This window comes from Myotis davidii, unplaced genomic scaffold (genome assembly GCF_000327345.1).
Source record: "Myotis davidii unplaced genomic scaffold, ASM32734v1 scaffold1611, whole genome shotgun sequence".
NCBI classification, from domain to species: Eukaryota; Metazoa; Chordata; class Mammalia; order Chiroptera; family Vespertilionidae; genus Myotis; species Myotis davidii.
The window spans coordinates 150,368-171,049 of NW_006283011.1; the positions used below are offsets into that span (position 1 = coordinate 150,368).

Below are 20,682 nucleotides of genomic sequence, written 5' to 3' on the forward strand. Positions count from 1 at the left end.
ACATAAAAGAGTACGTTTTTTTTGTGTGTGTGTGTGTTTTTTTTTTAGTTTTATTCATTTCAAACGGGCCGGATCTGGCCCGCGGGCCGTAGTTTGCCCACGGCTGCCCTAGACCCTACTGCTCTTTCCGTTCCCAGAAATTTTGCACATCCATTGTCTCATTTAGTCTCTGAATCTCTCACCCAAGCACCTAAATTACACACAAGTGATGAGAACTAGGGCCAAACCTTAAGCCTGAGGATTCCCATGGAATGCTGTCCGCTTGAAGTGGTACCAGATGGCCTCTGAACGGTCTCCCGCCATAGGGATATTAAGAAACCTGGGATGGGCCCAGGTGGAGGAAGAGGTTGCATGGCAGAAGAAGGCTCCAGGAGGGCATTTCTGGGGAGGGAGGGCAAAGAGGGAGGGAGGCAGAGTCTGTTGCCCATCCTGGAGGGAGAACTGCATCTGGGCTATGTGGATTGAGAAGCAGCCACTTGAAGGAAGAGCTATAGGGTCCCCCTCCATAGACCACGGAGGAGAGAAGGGTGGAGATGATGCTGCAAGGAAGGGGGCGTGCTGGGGGACCTACTGACCCAAGGCAGGTTTAACTGGGGCCCGGGTCATTCCACCTGCTTCTCAGAGACCTCTCTGAGCTCTGGCCGACAAGGCCACCCACCCTCCTCCTCCAGGTTCTGCCCCAGCACCTCCTCCCAGGGGCTGGCTCAGAGTGTGCTGGATGGGGTGGAAAGTCTGAGGGCCGCAGCCCGGCCAGCCCAGCAACTCAAAATAAATACTTCCTCCTTGGCAGCCTCAAGGCGGCCAAGTGGCTCTGGCCGGACAATCCTCCAGTGTTCCCTGGAGCCTTTGGGGCGCTGGGCTGGGCTGGGCACTTCCTCATCTGGGAGGAGGCTGGGGAGGAAGGGCCCAGCTCTGAGTGGACAGAGGAAAGAGACATGGCAAAGTGTGAGCTTGGATGGGGGAGTCCTCCGATGTTGTGTATCTAAGCAGGAAGCCAGACCTGGCCAGCCTCAGGGAAGGAAAATAAGCTCTGAAGACCTATTTTTAGAAAGTGGCAGAATGCTGCTTCTCAGTAGGCAGTGGAACTTAAATCTAAAACTTACTTCTTTACTGAAGTAATTGAAGTGACCACTAGACTGCATGTAAGAACGGGACTGTGTGAGCAGTGGAGCCTTATGTGGCTGTTAGGCTGGCGCTGCTCACCCTCCATATTGCTGGCCTCCCTCAGGCCATTCCAGAGAGCTGCACAGGAATATGGTGTCCTTGTGGTGGCACGGTGATGGTGACGGTGACGGTGATGGTGATGGTGACAGTGACGGTGATAATGATGGTGATGATGATGGTGATGGTGATGATGATGGTGATGGTAATGATGATGGGGATGGAGATAATGGTGATGATGGTGTTGACGAGAATAGCGATGGTGATGAGGATAGTGATGATAATCGTGGTGATGAGGAGATGATAGTGAAGGTGTGAGCCAGGCATACACTTGCCATATTGGTCTCATTCTGTCCTTTCTACTCCCTATGAGGCAAGTATGGTTTGTCCCCATTTTTTCAGAAGAAAGTGAGTCTCAAAGAGGTTAAGTCACATAACTAACAACTGTAGGACTGGGATTCCAACTCAGGTCCGGATAACAACAAAGCCTGCTCTGTACGAACCCATGAGAAAACACCAGAATCGGAAGGGGTGACACTGAGTCCAAGTCCTGCTGCTTTCCTCTCGCAGAGCCCTCACCAGTCTACTTGCACGCCCCCCGCACCCCCTCCCCCCGCCGCCCAGGAGGTGGGAGCTCACGTCTGGTCAGCAGCCCTTCTATTTTCGGCCAGCTGTAAATGCTATACAATTCCCACATGGAGTTGAAACCTCTCCACGTCATCTCTGTGGCCACATGGAACTATCTGTCTATGACAGCCCTGCAAGTCTCTGGAGGTGGCTCTCAGAGCCTCTCAAACATTCTATTTGCAGGTTTGAGAAGCTCAATCCTTTCGGCTGTCCCTGCTCCTTCTAAAGCGTCACAGGTCTCAGTGAGTCTGGGATCGAGCAGACTACACTTAGAGCAAAATATAGCTTTGAAGGTGGATCTGGTTTCTAGAAAGAGCAAATGGTCATTTGGAAACAGGACTGAGTTGGATGACTGAACTGAGAAAAAACTTAGTTTAAAAGATAAAATTGAGCCATTTTAAAATCTTGCCTAAACTGGGACTGAAATTCCTTGAAGAATTTTTCAAAACCATAATTTAAACAACAGTAATATTACTAGATGAAGTGTAGAACCTCACAAGGCAAGGAGATGCTTAGTTCTCTGAAAGCAGACACATTCCTGGTACAACATAGACAACAATTTCAACAGTGCCACTTACAAATATTGGCAGAGTGGTAATAATTTATGACATGATTGGAGAGAGAGCACCAGTTTGTATTGCAATTGTGTCATGGCTAGACTGTGGTTTGAGATTTTAAATGGTGTAATCAGGGCTACCTTAGCGCTGTGCTGAGGTGTTTGCCTGAGCTGGTGGCCTCTGTGGGGGTGAGGCTGGGGCCTGGCACGGGCAGTGGTTGCTCTGCTTGCCCTGCCCGGAGCACTCCTGCTCAGTGCGGCCAGGCCCTGGACCTCCCACTGAAGCCTGCTTGTCTTTGCAGGAACATGCACAGCTTCAGAGGGTTGCCAAGGAGCAGACTGGGCGACTTCCCCGTGAACTCAGCTGTGCTGTGCATTGGAGTCGTGCACACGGGTTGTTGGAAACCACAACTGGCGATTCCTGTTTCCAGAACCAAGTCCTGAGTAAGAGAGAGGGATGGAGCCAAAGGAACACCTTTGAACTGGATGCTCCCAGGCAGAGGTCATGTGCAGCGGATTCAAGGAACCCCAGCCAGGCCGGCAGCGCCCTTCGCAGGCCTGGGACACAGCCTGCTCCCTTCCTCTTTCTAGTTCGTCCTGCCCACTGAAATGCTCTTCCCAACAAGCCTGACTTTGCAGACATTCTTCGCCTGCCTTTCCTTCTTATCCCTAAACACAAGTCCACAGTCCCTATCAGCTGAGGCCTAAGTACAAATCAGGGAGGAGCCATAGTGAGTGGGGGGTAGAGCGTGAGGAGAGTCCAGAAACGACTCCATGGGAGACGAGAAAGGCTCTGTGGAAGAGACAGGGTGGCAGCTGGATGACACCGAGGAGGTTAGTCCCGCACGCTCAGGAGAAGGGACAGGAGGAAGGCGTCGACCTTGCACAGCTTCTCAGAGGGCACGGGAAGCAGGGCGTTTGCAGCCCATGCAGGCAGGGCATGGGCCCAGCAGCCCCCGAGAGGTCCTGGTGCCGAGGAGAGAAGCCTGGATTTCCCCATCGATGAGAGGGAGTAACAGCCCCACCCGGGAGGAATCATGAGGTAGCGTTCAGCACCGCTCGCAGCAGATGGAGACGGTGCAACAATGGACTGAGTGAATGAATAAATGTCATTTCAGCTTCGTCTCCTAAGCTTCATCAATGAAGACAAGTTTCAAGCAACTTTTTTACATTATGAATATTTTAATTCAGTTCATTTGGCTTTTAGGATTGGACTGAAAAATAAAGAGCTTTACTAAGTTTACTGGGTTGTGAGTTTGGAAGAGCATGATCAAGTGCACCCTGAGCTCTGAGTTTACTTTCCAAACAATGTACCTGGGCCCTCAGAGCCCTCACAGCTGTCAGTATATCCCACCTGGGAGGAGAGGGGCCCTCCTGAGGCTTCCTACTCTTTGAAATGGTCTATGACAGAGTTTTTTCCCCCAAATTCAAAATGCTTTTACAGAGAGGAAGGGATAGGAATAGAGAGAACAAATTCAAAATGCTTAGACACCAAACAAATGGCCAAGCAAAAGGATAAATTTGGCCCTAATCCACGGACCAGGAACTTGTACAACAGGAGAGCTAGTTGGATGTCCAAGAGACCATGTAGCTTCACAAATGCAGACAAGTTTCACACAACTTTTTTACATTATGAAAATGTAAACTTGTCAAGGGTGTGGGTTTCATGAGCAATTACCTAATTCTGTAACGGCCACAGAGACCTGGGTGTGTTGTTGGTGACAAGGACAGACTTCTGCTGCAGGTCTCAATGCTCAGGGTGAGTAAACAACAAATCAGAATGCCAAGGACGGAAACCAGCCCGGCTCTGAAGGAGGCAGTGTGTGGGCATGTGCAAGCGTGTAACACGTGCAAGCACACACACACGTGCGCAGAGCTCCTTGTTCTCTGGAGCCCTTTACGCCTGACACATGGATTCCTTGTTCGTTTAGCCCCACCCCTTACAAGTATTTCCAGAACTTAGGTTACTGCTCTTGGCAGCTCTGCTTCACACACAAATACCTCAAGTTTATGAAGCGTGACCTGTTTATCAATGACTGCGCTCCATTAACCTCAGCTTCCAGCCCAGTGAGACCAGCACAGCTGCCGCCACCTCTGAAGGCAGGGGAGGAGGAGTAGGGGTGATCACCGAATCTGAACTAAGTCACCAAACTAGGAGCTCCAGCACCCAGAAAGGAGACCCCAGGCCCTCCTCGAAACTGGGAACTACCCTAGCTGGTTTGGCTCAGTGGATAGAGTGTCGGCCTGCGGACTGAAGGATCCCGGGTTTGATTCCAGTTAAGGGCACTTGCCCGGGTTGCAGGCTCAGTTCCCAGTGGGGGTCGTGCAGGAGGCAGCCAGTCAATGATTCTCTCTCATCATTGATGTTTCTCTCCCTCTCCCTTCCTCTCTGAAATCAATAAAAAACAAACAAACAAAAAACGCCCCCAAAACAAAAAACTGGAATGGTCGCTGAACCTCACTCAGAAGCCACGTTCTGCTGGGGAAATAGCTGGCCTCCAGGATCTTGAAGAGCAGCGGGAATCAAGAAAACCTACATTAAACTCAACCAGCGAGGCTGGGGGATTCCTCCTGACTCGGCTTTGCTCTAGATCCCAGTGTGTCCAGAGCAGAAGGGCCTGTGTGGGGTCACGGCAGACAGATCTGGGGGACTGCCAAGGAACCAGGAGGTGAAAAGCATCCTGAGAGGATTGCCCAATTCTCTCAGAGGGGATGGGCGCTGCTCCCACCTCCTGCTCCTTAGGGCGATTTATGGACCCCCCAAGACCTCGCCCAGGTCAGAGAATTACTGCATTTGTCACTTAGGCTTTCCAGGTCATTTCTAGAAACCACCATGTCCCCCCTTTTTAGCTCATTGTTGAACAGAAAGTTCATGCTGTTTAGATAAGAAGTAAATCTTTACAGAGCAAGGTGACCAGGGTTGAAGGGATGTGCCCTATGGGGCAGGCCCTGCCTGGCTCCTAGGGTCATTGGTGGCCCCCTAGCAGGACAATAACCAGGAGGGAGATGAGCCTGCCAGTGACAGCAGTGACTGGCATTTCTTAAGTCCTTTGAATTTGGAATGTGTACAATTTATCTTTCTTTGAATAAACAGACACACAAAGGCTAGTCATTTTTATGTTAAAAAGTGTAGGACAGGGAGTGCACTTTGGTTATTAAACTTTACTTGTGTAGACAGGTGAGTGTTTACCGCTCCCCCACCCCCCTCCCCAGCACTCTTACTATCAGAGAAGAGGGTGATTGTGGCATTTCTGGCGCAGGAGGGAAGGCAGCAGCTGGGGAGGGACTGGGTCAGTGGTGCCCACGCCCAGGCAGTCCTCTATTTCAAATTCAGTCACAGAGTTCCAGTTTTCCCAGGATAAGGCAGCACAGAGCTCGGCTTTCTCTTTTCTCAGATATCTGAATGCAGGGCTTGTCCAGCGAGTAGATTAGAAAAAGATATGGAACTTGTTCCCCATACTTTAAAGCAGGGAAAAAGCCTTGTTGTGAAGAGAAGAAACAAAACCTGTTTGGTGACTTGTCATTTCAATGAAAACACAAACCTTTCACAGGTGAGCATTCCCCATGCTCCTCCCCTTCCTCCTGCCACCCAGGAGCTGGGGAGCACAGGTCACAGGTGGGGGCAGGAGGAAAAACAGAAAACAAGCCCTGCTCCTTCAGAGAACACAAGGATTTGGTGCAAACATTTAAGAGCCCAAGGGAGCAGTTTACTAAGCTTGTCTTGTCAGGGGGATAAAATACACTCAGAGATGCCTTTTGTGTTTTCTTGTCTGACCACTGTGGCTAGGACTTCCGTTCTATGTTGAATAAAAGTGGTGAACCCTGTCTTGTTCCTGTTCTTAGGGAAAATCATTTTAGTTTTTGCCCATTGATGGGCAAATTTATGGACCCCTCCCATCCCCGCCCATATAATGTTGGCTTAGGTTTGTCATATATGGCCTTTATTATGTTGAGGTATGATTCCTCTATTCCAGGGATGGGGAACGTCCGGCCTGCAGGCAGTAGGAGGCCCAAGAAGTCATTTGGTCTGGCCCTGCCAAGGCATTGGGGGTGAGTTAACTAAATGTTTGACCAAATATAGCAGGCTGATTTTTAAGTTGATAATTTTGTATGGCCCGTGAATTATGTTATAAATATCCAAATGGCCCTTGGCAGAGAAAAGTTTCCCCACCCCCAAGTCTATTCCCAGTCTGCTGAGAGTTTTTATCAAAAATTGGTGTTTGATTTTGTCGAATGCTTTTCCTGCATCTACTGATATGATCATGTGATTTTCCAAATTGGAAAGAAGGATGTAAAATTGTGATTATTCACAGATGACATGATATTGTACATAAAAACTCTAAAGATTCCACACAAAAAACTACTAAACTACTAGATTTAATAAATGAATTTGGCAATGTAGCAGGATACAAATTAACACCCAGAAATCGATGGCATTTTTATACACCAATAATAAACTCTCAGAAAGAGAAACTAAAAAAAACCCCAAAACAATCCCATTTACCATTGTAACAAAAAAAAAATTAAGATACTTAGGAATAAACTTAACCAAGGAGGTAAAAGACCTGTACTCTGAAAACTACAGGACGTTGAAAATGAAGATAGAAGAAGACATAAACAAGTGGAAGAATATACCATGTTTATGGATCGGTAGAATTAACATCATTAACTCAGAACCCAGAAATTGACCCAAACCCTTATGCTCAATTAATATTTGACAAAGGAGGGAAGAGCATACAATGGAGTAAAAACAATCTCTTCAATAATTGGTGTTGGAAAAATTGGACAGATACATGCAAAAAAGTGAAAACAGACCACCAACTTACACCATACACAAGAATAAACTCAAAATGGATAAAAGACTTACATGTAAGTAATAAAGCCATAAAAATCCTAAAAGAAAACATAGGCGGCAAAATCTCAGAATTTTCATCAATATACCAAATAGCAGAATTTTCATCAATATATCGCGTAGGCTAGAGAAACAAGGAAAAAAATAAACAAATGTGACTACATCAAAATAAAAAGCTTCTGCACAGCAAAAGAAACCAGCATCAAAATGAAAAGAGAACCCACTGCATGGGAGAACATATTTGCCAATAATACATCTGATAAGGGGTTAATTTCCAAAATATGTAAAGTACTCATACAACTCAACAAAAGGAAGACAAACAACCCAATTTAAAAATGGGCAGAAGACCTGAATAGACACTGCTCCAAAGGGGACATACAAATGGCCAGGAAACATGAAAAAATGCTCAAGGTCACTGATCATCAGAGAGATGCAAATTAAAATCATAATGAGGTATAACCTCACACCAGCCAGAATAGCTACCATTAATAAATCAATAAACAAGTGCTGGCGAGGAGAAAAAGGAACTGTGGTACTCTGCTGGTGGGAATGCAGACTGGTGGTACAACTACTATGGAAAACAGTGTGATTTCCTCAAAAAAAATTAAAAATGGAACTGCCATTTGATCCAGTGATCTCACTTCTAGGAATATATCCTAAGAAGCCAAAAACACCAATCAGAAAGAATATATGCACCCCTATGTTTATAGCAACGTTATTTTCAATAGCTAAGATCTGTAAACAGCCCAAGTGCCCATCAGTAGGTGAATGGATTAAAGAACTGTGGTACATTTACACTATAGAATATTATGCAGCAGTAAAAAAGGATTTACTTTTTAAAAATATTTTTATTGGTTTCAGAGAGGAAGGAAGAGGAAGAGAGAGATAGAAACATCAATGATGATGGAATCATTCATTGGCTGCCTTCTGCATGCCCCCTACTGGGGACTGAGCCCACAATGATTGGAATTGAACCAGGGACTCTTCAGTCTGCAGGCTGATGCTCTATCCACCAAGCCAAAGCAGCTAGGGCAAAAAGAAGGATTTCTTAGTCTTTGAAACAGCATGGAAGGACCTGGAGAGTATTGCGCTAAGTGAAATAAGCCAGTCAGAGAAAGACAAGTATCATATGATCTTGTTCATTAGGTTCCATCTAATGCACAAAATAAACTGACAAACAAAAAAGATCCAGAGACACTGAAGCATGAAACAGACGGACGATTCTCAGAGGGAAGTGGGTGGGGGGAGAGAAGAGACTAACCAATGAACTTATATGCATAGCCCCTGGACTGACAATAGTAGGGGGAAGGCCTGGGGCGGGAGCAGGAGCAGGGTAGAGAGGGGCAATGGAGGGGGGGAAAAGGGCACATCTGTAAACTTTCAAAAATAAAGATAAATTAAAAATAAAAAAAAATAAAACCAAAACAGTGCCTCCTTCTGCCACTTCCTTTAGGGAAATAGCATAGCAGTTACAAGTTCCTTGATAACAATAAATTGTTTTCATATTTATCTTAATTCTCTCTTCATTACTCTTGAATAAACATAAAGAACTGATTTCTTAGATCCTCTGTACAAATACACCACCATTAAATCCTCTGCAAGGTCAAATTTCACATAGCTAGAGATGTGGGAATTTAATAAAGAGAATACATTTCTGATTTTTTACAAATAAAAAGGTCAATCCTAAGGGCTCCATAAGGCCTTGTTTATCAGCTACATGAAGCTCTTCACGAAAGCTCATTTCAAGTGGGGAGCCCACAAGGGGAGCTCACCTCCCATCAGGGATTCTGAGGGAAGAAGCCTATATTGTCAAAGTCAGGACAAGGAGCCAGCACACAGCTCGGGTGGGGCCCCAAAAGGAGAATGTGGGCTGGAGAGAACAGCACGAATCTACATTTCTGCTAGTTTTGTGAAAACAAGTATACACACCAAGAACCAAACATAGGAGAGGGAAGAGGAGGAGGAACTGAGCAGACCCTGTTACCCTGGCAACTGCAAAGTATTACAGTTGCAGAGGAGACTCTAGCTGGGCCATTTACACATACCTTTTTAAAAGCCAAAGAATTCCCCCCCTCATTTTACGATAAAGAGTTTCATAAAAATGGAGACCGATTTACAAATATCACTTGAAAAAAAAACTGGGCACTTAAGATTCATCTTTCCTTTTGGTTACAATTTTGCTTTGAATTATGGTCCTTAAAATTTCTTTGAAGGTGACCCTTTAAGAGTGTCCTATCATGCAGTATGGCAAGAAAACGAATGTCCTTCAGCAAATTAGTTGTTTTTGTTAACATGATACGTACACAGACAGGTTACTTCATTGGCAACTATAATTTGAACCTCCAACAAAATATATGGCTTTAATTTCTAGAGTTTGAACACAAGACATGACCAGAGCAATAGGTAGAAGTAAATACAAGAAATTATGAATAAATATAAGGAAAGAATATAACATTTAAAATTGAAAATAAATATGAAATGCAAAACGAAAGTTGTTTGTATATAAGATAAATCTAAATTTATTTTTCAAAATTATCATTATGAAAACAAATATACTACATATAGTCAAGTTCACCTTAATCAAATGACATCATAGGATAAGATAAAAATAAATCAGCCATATCAAGACTCTCTATTTTAAACACTGTGTATGGCATCTCACTTAGTAAAAAGATAATATAGCTTCAATATCCTTTAACCATATCCAATATAAATGAGTAAAATAAAAACTACTTTAATACCTATTTAAATTAAGACTATCAAGAAACTGGCTGAGATACTAAATACTGTAATTCTAAGGAAAAAAAAATTACAATCATTTTCTGTAACTTACAAGGCAAATCGAACACTATGAAAAAATGTCTTTCACATCACATTTGAATTTAAATAATACTCACCAGGAAAGAAACAGATTCTGTGACAGTGGCTGAGCCATAACAACAAAAGGGCGTGATACCTAAGTGTGGCCCTTCCCAGTCTATTTTTAGAGGTTAAAGACGCCAGCCTTGAATAGTTTGATAATAATGGTTGTGGTTACAACTCAGCATGTAAGACAGTTCGAGAGTAAACCAGCTCTTTTCATGCTGTCATCTAGTTCGCTGTCTTTTCCCTTTTAAATTAATCCTGAGACCTTGCCCACAGAACACAGGGGATCTGAAGAATCGTTTGTTTCCTCCTGTTTACTAGCTACCTTGGAACATGCAGAACTAAAATTAAGTCATAAATTAAAATTAGGTTAAAATCAGGTGATAAATTAAATCTTTGAAAATGTTCTTCATTAAAAAAGTTTTTAGAAACTATCTTGCTTACCTGCAACCTTACTCGGAATATTACTTTAATTGGGAACAGGACACACATTGCGGAGGAAAAAGCACTCGGGTTCAGCGAAGTGTCCCGGAGATGTGCCCTTAACAGACTTCCCTGTGAGGAAGTAACAATTCCTATGGCACCCACCCCAACACTGAGTGTCTATCAAGAGTATAGGGTTTTAAGAAGTTTATATATAAGTAATGATAAATGTATATGTGCCAACACAATTCCTATCTATGTATATGTTAACATGTTTCTATAAACATATTTTATACATGTATATACACAATAGACGCTCATACACATATCCCTTCAGTGTGATGAGACTTGCTTTCTTGAAATTACCACCTTTTCCACACTCAACCTTTCTATTCCACTCCCATAACTCAAACTTATAGTACATCAGACTCTAAAGGTTTCATTTCAATTTTCAATAAAAAACTAGGCAAACCAAATTATATCAAGAAACAAAAGCATATTTAGGGCTAACATATTACCCTATACCCTTCAAAAAGAAAAAAACCAAAAATGTATTGTAAGACACTATGAAAATTTAACACTCAATTTTAATATTTTCTTAGAAAAGGAGAGGAAGTCCCTAGCTTAGAGAATTGAGTATAAGAGATCTAAACTGGCCTTCATGTCCATTTGCTTGGGATCAAAGGTTAGGCTAGAGACTCAAGAAAAGCAAACTGGACCCAATCCCCCTTCTCCTGAATCTACAAAATAGATGGCAGTTACAAATCATAGAAACCTATAGTTCTTCAAGGTTATTATCTGAGTTCTTAGAAAAAAGAAGCTCTGGTGCTGACCCTTGTTTACAGAAGGAAATCCCAGCTCAAAGGTGGAATGGGAGGGGCAGGCACCCAGCCCGGACTGCTGAGTCCTGGTACCCGTCATCGCTCGTCCGCAGCAGGGCACAGCTGTTGGGACTGTTGTGATTGCTCTTTACGACGCACAGACATTTTAGGCCAAAAACCCTGGCCATGCACATCCTCCGGCCCCCTCTCTTGCTCCATCACAAGTTCTCTTTCAGCAGGCCGAGCTTCCGCAGTGCCTCCCGGCGAGCTTCCTCAGTGGAGCCTCGACCAGCAAACTGGACGGTGATGCCTTGGGGTCTGAACCCCACGGCCCTGGGCAGCGAACCTGATCGCTTCCTAGCATCCTGGCTGCAGTCCGGCTGCCGGTGCTCATACAAGCTCTTGCTGGCGTTCTGGCGTGCAAGTTTATTGGTAAGAGCCGGGTCCGGACGGAAAGTGACAGTTTTCCCAGTAGAGAAAAAGGCAGCGGGCTCGCTCTTTAGGGCATCATGGATGTTCTGGAAGCCATTCTCCAGGGGTGGGGTCTGCTCTGTCTGCACGCCTCTGGACTGCTGACTGCTGGTCTGCCCTCCTGCCTGCGTGGACACAGCTTCCTGGACGGGGCCTGGCTTGCTCTGGCCGCACGTCCCCTGCTCTGGAGAGACGCTTCTCCTCCGCTCAGGGAGATCGCCCTTTGGGGACCGATCTTCCGTCTCTCCCATGGAGAAGAAAGAGACTCCGTTAATGTGGGCCAGGACCCGGGCTTTCCGCTCCTGCACGTTGACCGCAGCCTTGGAGATGGTCTTGTGGAACTCCTTCCCGGCGCTGTTGGTCACACTGATGTTGCTCGGGAAGCGGTGGATCTTGGGCGCAGGCTGTGCCGTATGTCTGTGCCACAACAAGTGGTCTCCATTTCGAGGGGCCACGGAAGTCAGTGTCCTCCATTCCCCAGGCCTGCCCTCCTTGGAGGGGGAGGTGGGTGAAAGTGCTTCATTTCCTGCCAACTTCTCAGAAATCTTCTGGGCGATAACGAGCGGAGTAGGAACTGAACGGGGCAGTTTGGGGTGTTCCGCAGGAGGAGAAGAGAGGTGCTCTTTCCTGGGGTGGGCCGGCGCTGTGGGGACAGGCAGGGAGGGTGGCCCAGGAAGGGCCTCTGGAACGGTGCACCCTGGCTGGGGAGAAGCCTCCACATCCTGTGCCCCACATTCCAGGACAGGAATGTCTTCTTCTCCAGCAGGTCCAGCCCCTGAGAAGTAGGCAGAATCCTCATAAGTTTATGTAATTTTTTGTAAAAATAAACACATTACATCTCCCCCTGAAACACAAAGGGTCTCAAAGGGATATAATACCAACTTCAATAGTACCTCCTGTAAACTGAACTCCTCTATCCCTGTCCCCTGGACTAACAAGAGAGAACAGAATACATGGTTCTTATAACCACAGGATGAGAAGAATGAACCAGTGACGGTGAAAGACTGCCAGGCAGAAATGGTCAGTACCTGGGAAGTATACCGTAAAAGCAAGTCCTGAGGACCCATCCGCCTGAGGCATTCATAGGAAGAAACAGTAACTCGCCTTAGCAGGGATTTTTACAAAGGGGAAATGGAGGCTGGGAGGTGATGTGGCACCTCAACAACTCCATCGCTTTCCTCCATGGAATAGGAATGTTTCCCGACAGCCCCAGGTAGAGCTTAATATGCCAGTCTTGGAGCCTTGACTAGATCCTGAACATACATTGATCACAGATCACCTAATACTTTTCTGGACTTGGGTTTATACACCATCTCCAGCTGCAAAACTGTAGGCCGCCTTATTTACCTTTGTACTGCAGAGTCTCACACAATGCCTGCCAAAGGGAGGCACTTAAAATTGTTATGAAAATGTCATGTTAGGGAATTGATGGGCAAGGTGGCTTCCTTTCAAAATGTGTTTTCCATGGTCCCAACCTATGATCTGACATTTTCAAAGGAACAGCTGGTTCAAATTTATTTTAGAAACTATACTTCAAAGAAGTGTGATAAAAATGGGGAATTCATATTAAGTTTCCTCTTTGAAGAGATGACTGCAAACTAAGCTCCATCTCTGGAATCTATAACCGTAGTCCAGTGATGGCGAACCTATGACACGCGTGTCAGAGGTGACATGCAAACTCATTTTTTTGGTTGATTTTTCTTTGTTAAATGGCATTTAAATATATAAAATAAATATCAAAAATATAAATGTTTGTTTTACTATGGTTGCAAATATCAAAAAATTTCTATATGTGACACGGCACCAGAGTTAAGTTACGGTTTTTCAAAATGCTGACACGCCGAGCTCAAAAGGTTCGCCATCACTGCCGTAGTATGTAAAATTTTGTGTAACACACAGCCCTGCTTACAAATAAAAAAAGGAAAAAATATTTATACAGGCTCATGACAAATGGCAGTATTTTGTAGATAGCCAAGCAAAATTATTTTCTCTTCTACCTTTTTCCTCGTTACTAATCCTTATCCCCTTGACCACATTTATTTGCAATATTTTTTCCAATTAGGAAGGAAAATGGAAGAAAATTTTCTCCTTGTGCCTCTGGTTCTATCACAGGGCCCTTTCGATGCCACCCTGAGTTAGGCAGGGTACAAACAGGACGGTGAACTGAATTTTTCTTCTGATCATTTCTTATTTTCCTGAACCAGCTGATTCTTCAGTTTAAATACTCCCCTCTTGGCAACCATGCTACAGCTGTAGGGATATAATCTTGCACAAAAATTGAGATCAAACTTCAAGGGCTAAAATACAAGTACCTTCTATGTTTTCTTTCTATAATGAATTGTTACCTGGAAGCCATTTTCAATTTTCTTTATAAAGTTTATCTGTATGACAATTAGTTTCATCCTTAACTCTAGCTCTTTTGGAATTCCCCTTCATGTGTTGTCATCCTAATATGCTAAGAAAACATCTACTTAGCTGGACAAACTATGAAGATGATGCTTCTAACCTACAAAAATCTGGTAAGTCCCAACAGCTCCACACGGGCAGACACAGAAAGCAGTGCCTGTGTCATGCAAAACACTAACAAAGCCAGAGTCTGGGGACTGGAGCTTCACGCCTCACCTGCTGCTTCAGTCACATCCGGGAGGCACTCGGGTTCCCCGGCTGCATATACGGGCTGCACTAAGTCAATGACATCTTCTGGTTCCAAGTGGCTGGGGGTGCTCCCTTCCAGAGACTTTGAGGGCTGGCAGTGTACCCCACTGTCACACAGGACTTGCTCCTCAAAGTCGTCCTCCAGGGAATCAATAGTCTCTTCAAAAAACAGGATGACATCCTTTTCCTCATGTGTGAGGTACTTCAGGCTCTCATCATCCTATAGAATAGGTGTGGGGATTGGGAATGCAAGAGAAAACAAACAGTGGTTTCAGTGAGGGACAAAACCAGGACCAAGTCTAGATCAAAACAGAGCCCAGGGTAGGATTCACAGCACTTTACTAGTAACATTTCCCACGTGGGAAGAGTCTGACATTCAGATGAGCTCACTGACAAACCTGTGCCTCTATGTCCCTCACCCTTTTACCTACATGAAAAAGAAGGCTGCCAAAAAGGTACAGAAATAAAAGATCTTAGACCCTATGATTAGCTCTAGTCCTGTGGTGCCTAGTGAATTAATGACGAGGAAACAATTCTCCATTGCCTCCTTGGGAACGCTGTTTGCACTTACTGCTTTCAGACACACTTGCTTTACCCTAATAGCAACGTGGGTAATCTCTGGTTAAAGATGATGAACTCACATATGTATGTCTTCCTCTAAAAACCTTACTAAAACAATAATGGAATTTATTTCTTTAAGAAAGCACAAATCACAAAGACAAAAATAATAGGAAAAGCTGTGACAGCAACACCATTTGGGAAGTTAGGTAGCAGGACAGGTGTAATGACTCAGAAAGATGAATTTTAGTCAGCAGCAGGGAAAGCCAATATTCAACCTGCTGAGTGCTTGAGGGCTTCCCTCAGCCTGGAGGGCTCCTCTGAAGCCCAGGCATGGGGTGCGGAGTGGTGCTGGAAGTGTGGCAAAGATGACATTGTCAAGAGCAGAATAGGTTAAAAGGCTGAAAGAGAAGCAATTATGTTACCCAGGTAGAAAACTAGGTATTTTTTCTTAAAGAAGATAAAAGAGGGATTTGAAGTGGGAAACATGAAGCAGAGTTGACAATGAAGGACTGTACTGAAAATGGGGAATAAATGAAGCCAAATTAATACTCTAAAAGATTAGAAGAGTCTTCTCTGGGGATTTGAATGATGCAAGGGCCAAAAGACGCTAAGACCACAGGTCCTCAATGAAATAGCTCAGGTAGATTGCTCTACAGTGCAGACTAGTCAACAAAACCTAGAAGGGAATTTTTAGTCAGGTTCTACTCTTAAATATTTGCAAGCAGCTGAGAAAAACCTCTAACATGAGAGACAATATCAAAACAAAACAAAAAAATAAAGCAAATTATAAGAAACAAACTATGCAGAATGATGAAAATTTCAAAAAGATGATCATTAATATCTTCAGAGAGATAAAAATGTAATGCTATTAAATAGCAGTGGCTATTAAAAAGTAGAAAACAAAAGAGTTCTTAGAAATTAAAATTATGACAGCAGAAGTAAAAAACTAAATAAAAGCCTAGAAAATAAAGTAGAGACACTGGCAAAGTACAACAAAAGTAAAAAAAAATAAATAAATAAATAAAATCTTTTTAAATAGAGAAGAAAAGATAACTAGAGAAAAAGTGTGAGAGAGGGGGCCAACATCTGAGTAATGAAAGTTCCAGAAAAAGAAATCAGAAAAAAAACAGAGGGGAAAGAATTATCAAAATAAATAAGTAAAATAATACAAGAAAATATTCCCAAACAGAAGGATCAAAAGGGGCCATCAGAATAACCTAAAGAACAAGAATAACATAGAATAACACTATTGTGACATTTCACTACACCGAAGACTAAGAAAAAATCCTAAAAGCTTCTCAGTGAAAAAAGAGGCCACATAACAAGAGATCAGGAATCAAAACAGCACCAGACTTCTCAGCAGCAGTACTGGAAACCAGAAGACAATGTTGTCATTCCTTCAAAATTCTGAATGATCTATGGAGCTTCCGGACAAGATAGCAGTGTAGGTAAATGTGGTACTCACATCCTCCTACAACCAAATCAAAATTACAACTAAACTACAGAACCATCATTCAGAACTGCCTGAAATATAGCCAAACAAAATTCTACAACTAAGGATATAAAGAAGAAGCCACACTGAGGCTGGTAGGAGGGGCGGAATGTGGAATGGGCTGGTCAAACACCCATGTGTGATAGATAAAAATGGGGAAGGATATCTTGGCTGGCGAAGTTCCCGCTGAGGAGCCAGAGGTCCCAGCCCCACACCAGCCCCCTCCAGCCCAGGGTTCCAGTGCCAGGTAGAGAAGTCCTCATAACTGCTGGCTGTAAAAACCAGCAGGAAGTGAGGCTGAGTGAGAGGGAGTGGTGCTAGAGTACGAGTAGTGTCTCTTTTTTAAAATTTGTCTTTCTTTATTGATGGATTTTTAGAGTGAGAGGAGGAAAAAGAGGGAGGGAGGGAGGGAGGGAGAAACATTGATTTGTTGTTCCACTATTTATGCATTTATTGGTTGATCTTATATGTGCCCTGACCGGTGATCAAACCTACAACCTTGGGGGATGATGCTCTAACCAACTGAGCTACCCAGCCAGGGCCCTAGGAGTTCCTCTTAAAGGGCCCATACACAGACTTACTTGAACTCACTCTCTCTGAGCTTCCTCACTGGGGCAGCAGCTTGAAATGGACTTACAGGGAGGGACTGAAGTGTCTGGCATCAGGGTGAGAGCTGGAGGGGCAGCTTTCTCCCAGACAGAAGTGCTGGCAGAGGCCACTGTTCCTTTTCTGAACCCTTCCCTCACAGTCCTGGCAGGTGGCACCATATCTGAGACTCCACCAACCTGGCCATCTCTGTCCTGCCCTTGTGATTCCCTGAAACCCTGCCACCACCCAACTTGTGGGCCCACCCAAGTTGTTTCCAGTGGTTTTCCCCTCCATACAAATAGATTGTTGTGGCTTATGCTTCAGACTTTCCTAAAATCTCTCAAATAAGCAGCATCTGGTCTCAGTGTGCTCTGTACCTCTCATGAAGTGGCAGCCCACCTTGGTTTGCAGCTTGGCCCCTCCTGGGCACCTCCAAGCCCAACACAAGTAACAGCCACCTGCAGACTGCTTTGTAGCTTATGCTCAGTGACCCTGGGCAGAACACAGGTGGTAGCTGACCCTGGCTTGTATCTCCTGGGAGGCGCCAGAGCCAGCACACCCAGTGGACAGCTTCGGACTGAGTCCAAGTGTCACCATCCAACCACCTCCATAAGTGGCACACTCAAGAGGTGGACTCAGTGGGCACCAGAGTCCTGCTGAAGTAAATCCTGCTCTTTGGGTGAGCCCCTGCACAGTTGATCCTCCATAGTGGTTGATGGTCACAGCTAGTCTTTGCAGCCAATTGACCTGGGGATAAATCCCTCCAATTGATTGCCAACAGCAATCAAGGGTGAACTACAACAGGAGGGTTTAAATAGCCTACAGATAGGGGTGCTCACCTGGAGTACCCAGTTTGGGCAAAGAGGGAGGTTGTGCCACTGGATCCTACAGGACACCTACTACATTAGGCCACTCTGCCACCCGGAGATGTCGTAACTCTACTTAACACATAGAAACAAACACAGGAAGGCTGCCAAAATGAGGAGACATGTCCCAAGTGAAAGAACAGAACAAAACGCCAGAAAAAGAACTAAATGAAATGGAGACAAACAATCTACAAGATGTAAAGTTCAAAACACTGATTATAAGGATGCTCAATGACAACTTCAAGTGTACCAACCTTCTCATCATGGGGATACTGGACAGAGAAGAGAGGAAACAAGAAATTGAAAACCTATTTAAAGAAACAAGAAATTGAAAACCTATTTGTAAAACTTCCCTAACTTGGTGAAGGAAATAGATATACAAGTCCAAGAAGCACAGAGTCCCAAACAAGATGAAACCAGAAAGTTTCACACCAAGTCACATCATAATTAAAATGCAAAAGGTTAATGACAAAGAGAGAATCTTAAAAGTAGTAAGAGAAAAGCAGTTATCTACAAGGGAACTCTCATAAGACTGTCAGATAATTTCTCAGCAGAAACTTTGCAGAAGGGATTGGCAAGAAATATTCGAAGTGATGAACAGCAAGGACATAACCAAGGCTACTTTACTCAACAAGACTCTAATTTAAAATTGGAGGAGAAATAAAGAGCTCCCCAGACAAGAAAAGCTGAAGGAGTTCATCACCATCAAACTAGTATTACATAAAATGTTATAAAGGGCCTTCTATAAGAACAAAAAAAGATAAAAATATGAACAATAAAATGTTAATAAATACATATCTACCAACAACTGAGTCTAAAAAATAAATGAACAAGCAGACCAGTAACAGACTCATAGATACAGAGAACATTTTGACAGTTGCCAGATGGGAGGGGGGCTGTGAGGATGGGTGAAAAACGTGAAAGGATTAACCAGTACAAATCGGTAGTTATAGAATAGTCATAGGGAGGTAAAGTACAGTATAATATTGTAATAACTATATGGTGTCAGATGGGTAGAAATTTATCAAGACGATCACTTAGTAAGTTATATAATGTCTAGTCACTGGGGTACACACCTGAAACTAATATATTATATATCAACTGTAATTGAAAAATAAAAAAATGACTTAGAATTTTTAAAAATTCCAAATGAATTCAGAACTAAAATTTTATGCCTAACCAAATTTAGGTTTGAATGAAGATGTTTTTAAGAAATGCCGGGTCTAAACAATGGATCTCCCACATCTGCCTTTGTCAAGAAGCTACTTCAAGGGGTTGGGGAGTAAGGTTGTTTCCCTAGCCAAAGGAGGAAGCCAAGGAAAAGATAAAGGAGCCAGGAAACAGGAGAATGAGAGGGAATCCCCGGACAACGGCGGTATCCCCAGGATGTCAGCCATGCAGTGAATAACTAGTCTAGTTCAGAGGAGGCCAGAGGGCTACAGAGAACATGAAGACAGTAAATAAAACTGAAACAATTATGAACCACAGAAAAACATTTAAAGCTACGAGAAAGCATATATCTACAAGTCAATTTACCTGCAGCAATACACACACAAGCACACACACAGCTATATTAATTCTATTAGTATTTATAGTAGCAAGAAAACAAGCAAAACAAGAAACAACTAAAATGTCCAATAATAAGGTATTATGATTAAGTAGATCATGGCACATTCACAGATGGAATATTATATAGCCATTTAAAATGGTGTTTCCAAAAGAATATAATGTTTCCCCCCCCAAAAGAAATAATTTTCATGTTTCATTGTTCCTTCAAGTCCTTGTCCACATGCATATATATTTTGCATAGATAACATGTACAAGTTGTTATTATTTTGCTTTTTACTTGTATAGTTATTATGATTCCTTTTATATATAGTCTTCTCTCAATAACTACTGACTGTGATAGTTATTAGCTGGTTTTTACAAATTCAAGAATACAATGTTTAGTGAAAGTAATGCATACAGAAAAAAGAGTTGTGTTGATGATTTAATTTAAATGTATACATTTAAAATATGAACACACATACTTAAAGGATACTTCAAGGATATATAGTCAAATGTCAAAAATGAGGAGAAATGAAGGTAAATTACAAAGAAACAGGTGTGAATTAAAAGTCGTTGCTTATGGTGAGTGGGAGATGGTAGAAGTATTCATGGAAGACTGATGCATTTCATAAACCGTATGAAACTATTAGATTCTATACTGTGCTCATGAACTTTGATACAACAGCAAAAACTATGGTGGAAGCAAAGGTGACTAAGAGCTGCTCCACCTGGTACAGAGCAATGCTTTACCTGCTGTGATCCACAGACACTCACATGCCCTCCTACCCAAGCATCTAACTTCCAGGGCCTGTAATCTTCACAATTTGAAGTGTTTTTGTTGTTGTTAATCCTCACCCAAGGATATTTTTCCATTGATTTTTAGACAGAGTGGAAGGGAGAGGGAGAGACACAGAGAAAAACATCTATGTGATAGAGACACATCGATTGGTTGCCTCCTGCATGTGAGCGAGCCTGCAATAGAGGTACATGCTCTTGACCAGAATCAAACCTGGTATCCTTCAGTCCGCAGGCCAATGCTCTAGCCACTGAGCCAAACCTGTTAGGGCCCAGAGGATATTTTTTCATTGATTTTCAGAGAGAGTAGAAGGGAGAGGGAGAAACAGAGAGAAACATCAAAGTGAGAGAGACACATCGATGGGTTGCCTCCTGCACACGCCCCAAACAGGGCCGGGGCC

The 20,682-nt window shown here is 43.6% G+C and overlaps 1 protein-coding gene across 1 annotated transcript in view; it reads right to left on the reverse strand.

Annotated features, from left to right (window-relative positions):
• The window catches only part of PROSER2 (proline and serine rich 2), an 80,240-nt gene that overhangs the window by 42,497 nt on the left and 17,061 nt on the right, over nucleotides 1-20,682 (reverse strand). The window contains exons 3-4 of the mRNA XM_006753342.2: nucleotides 14,399-14,651; nucleotides 10,094-12,551 (exon numbers count right to left, since the gene is read on the reverse strand). Of these exons, the coding sequence (XP_006753405.1) occupies nucleotides 11,524-12,551; nucleotides 14,399-14,651 (1,281 nt within the window). The 3' untranslated portion in view covers nucleotides 10,094-11,523. The remainder of the gene's footprint in view (nucleotides 1-10,093; nucleotides 12,552-14,398; nucleotides 14,652-20,682) is intronic.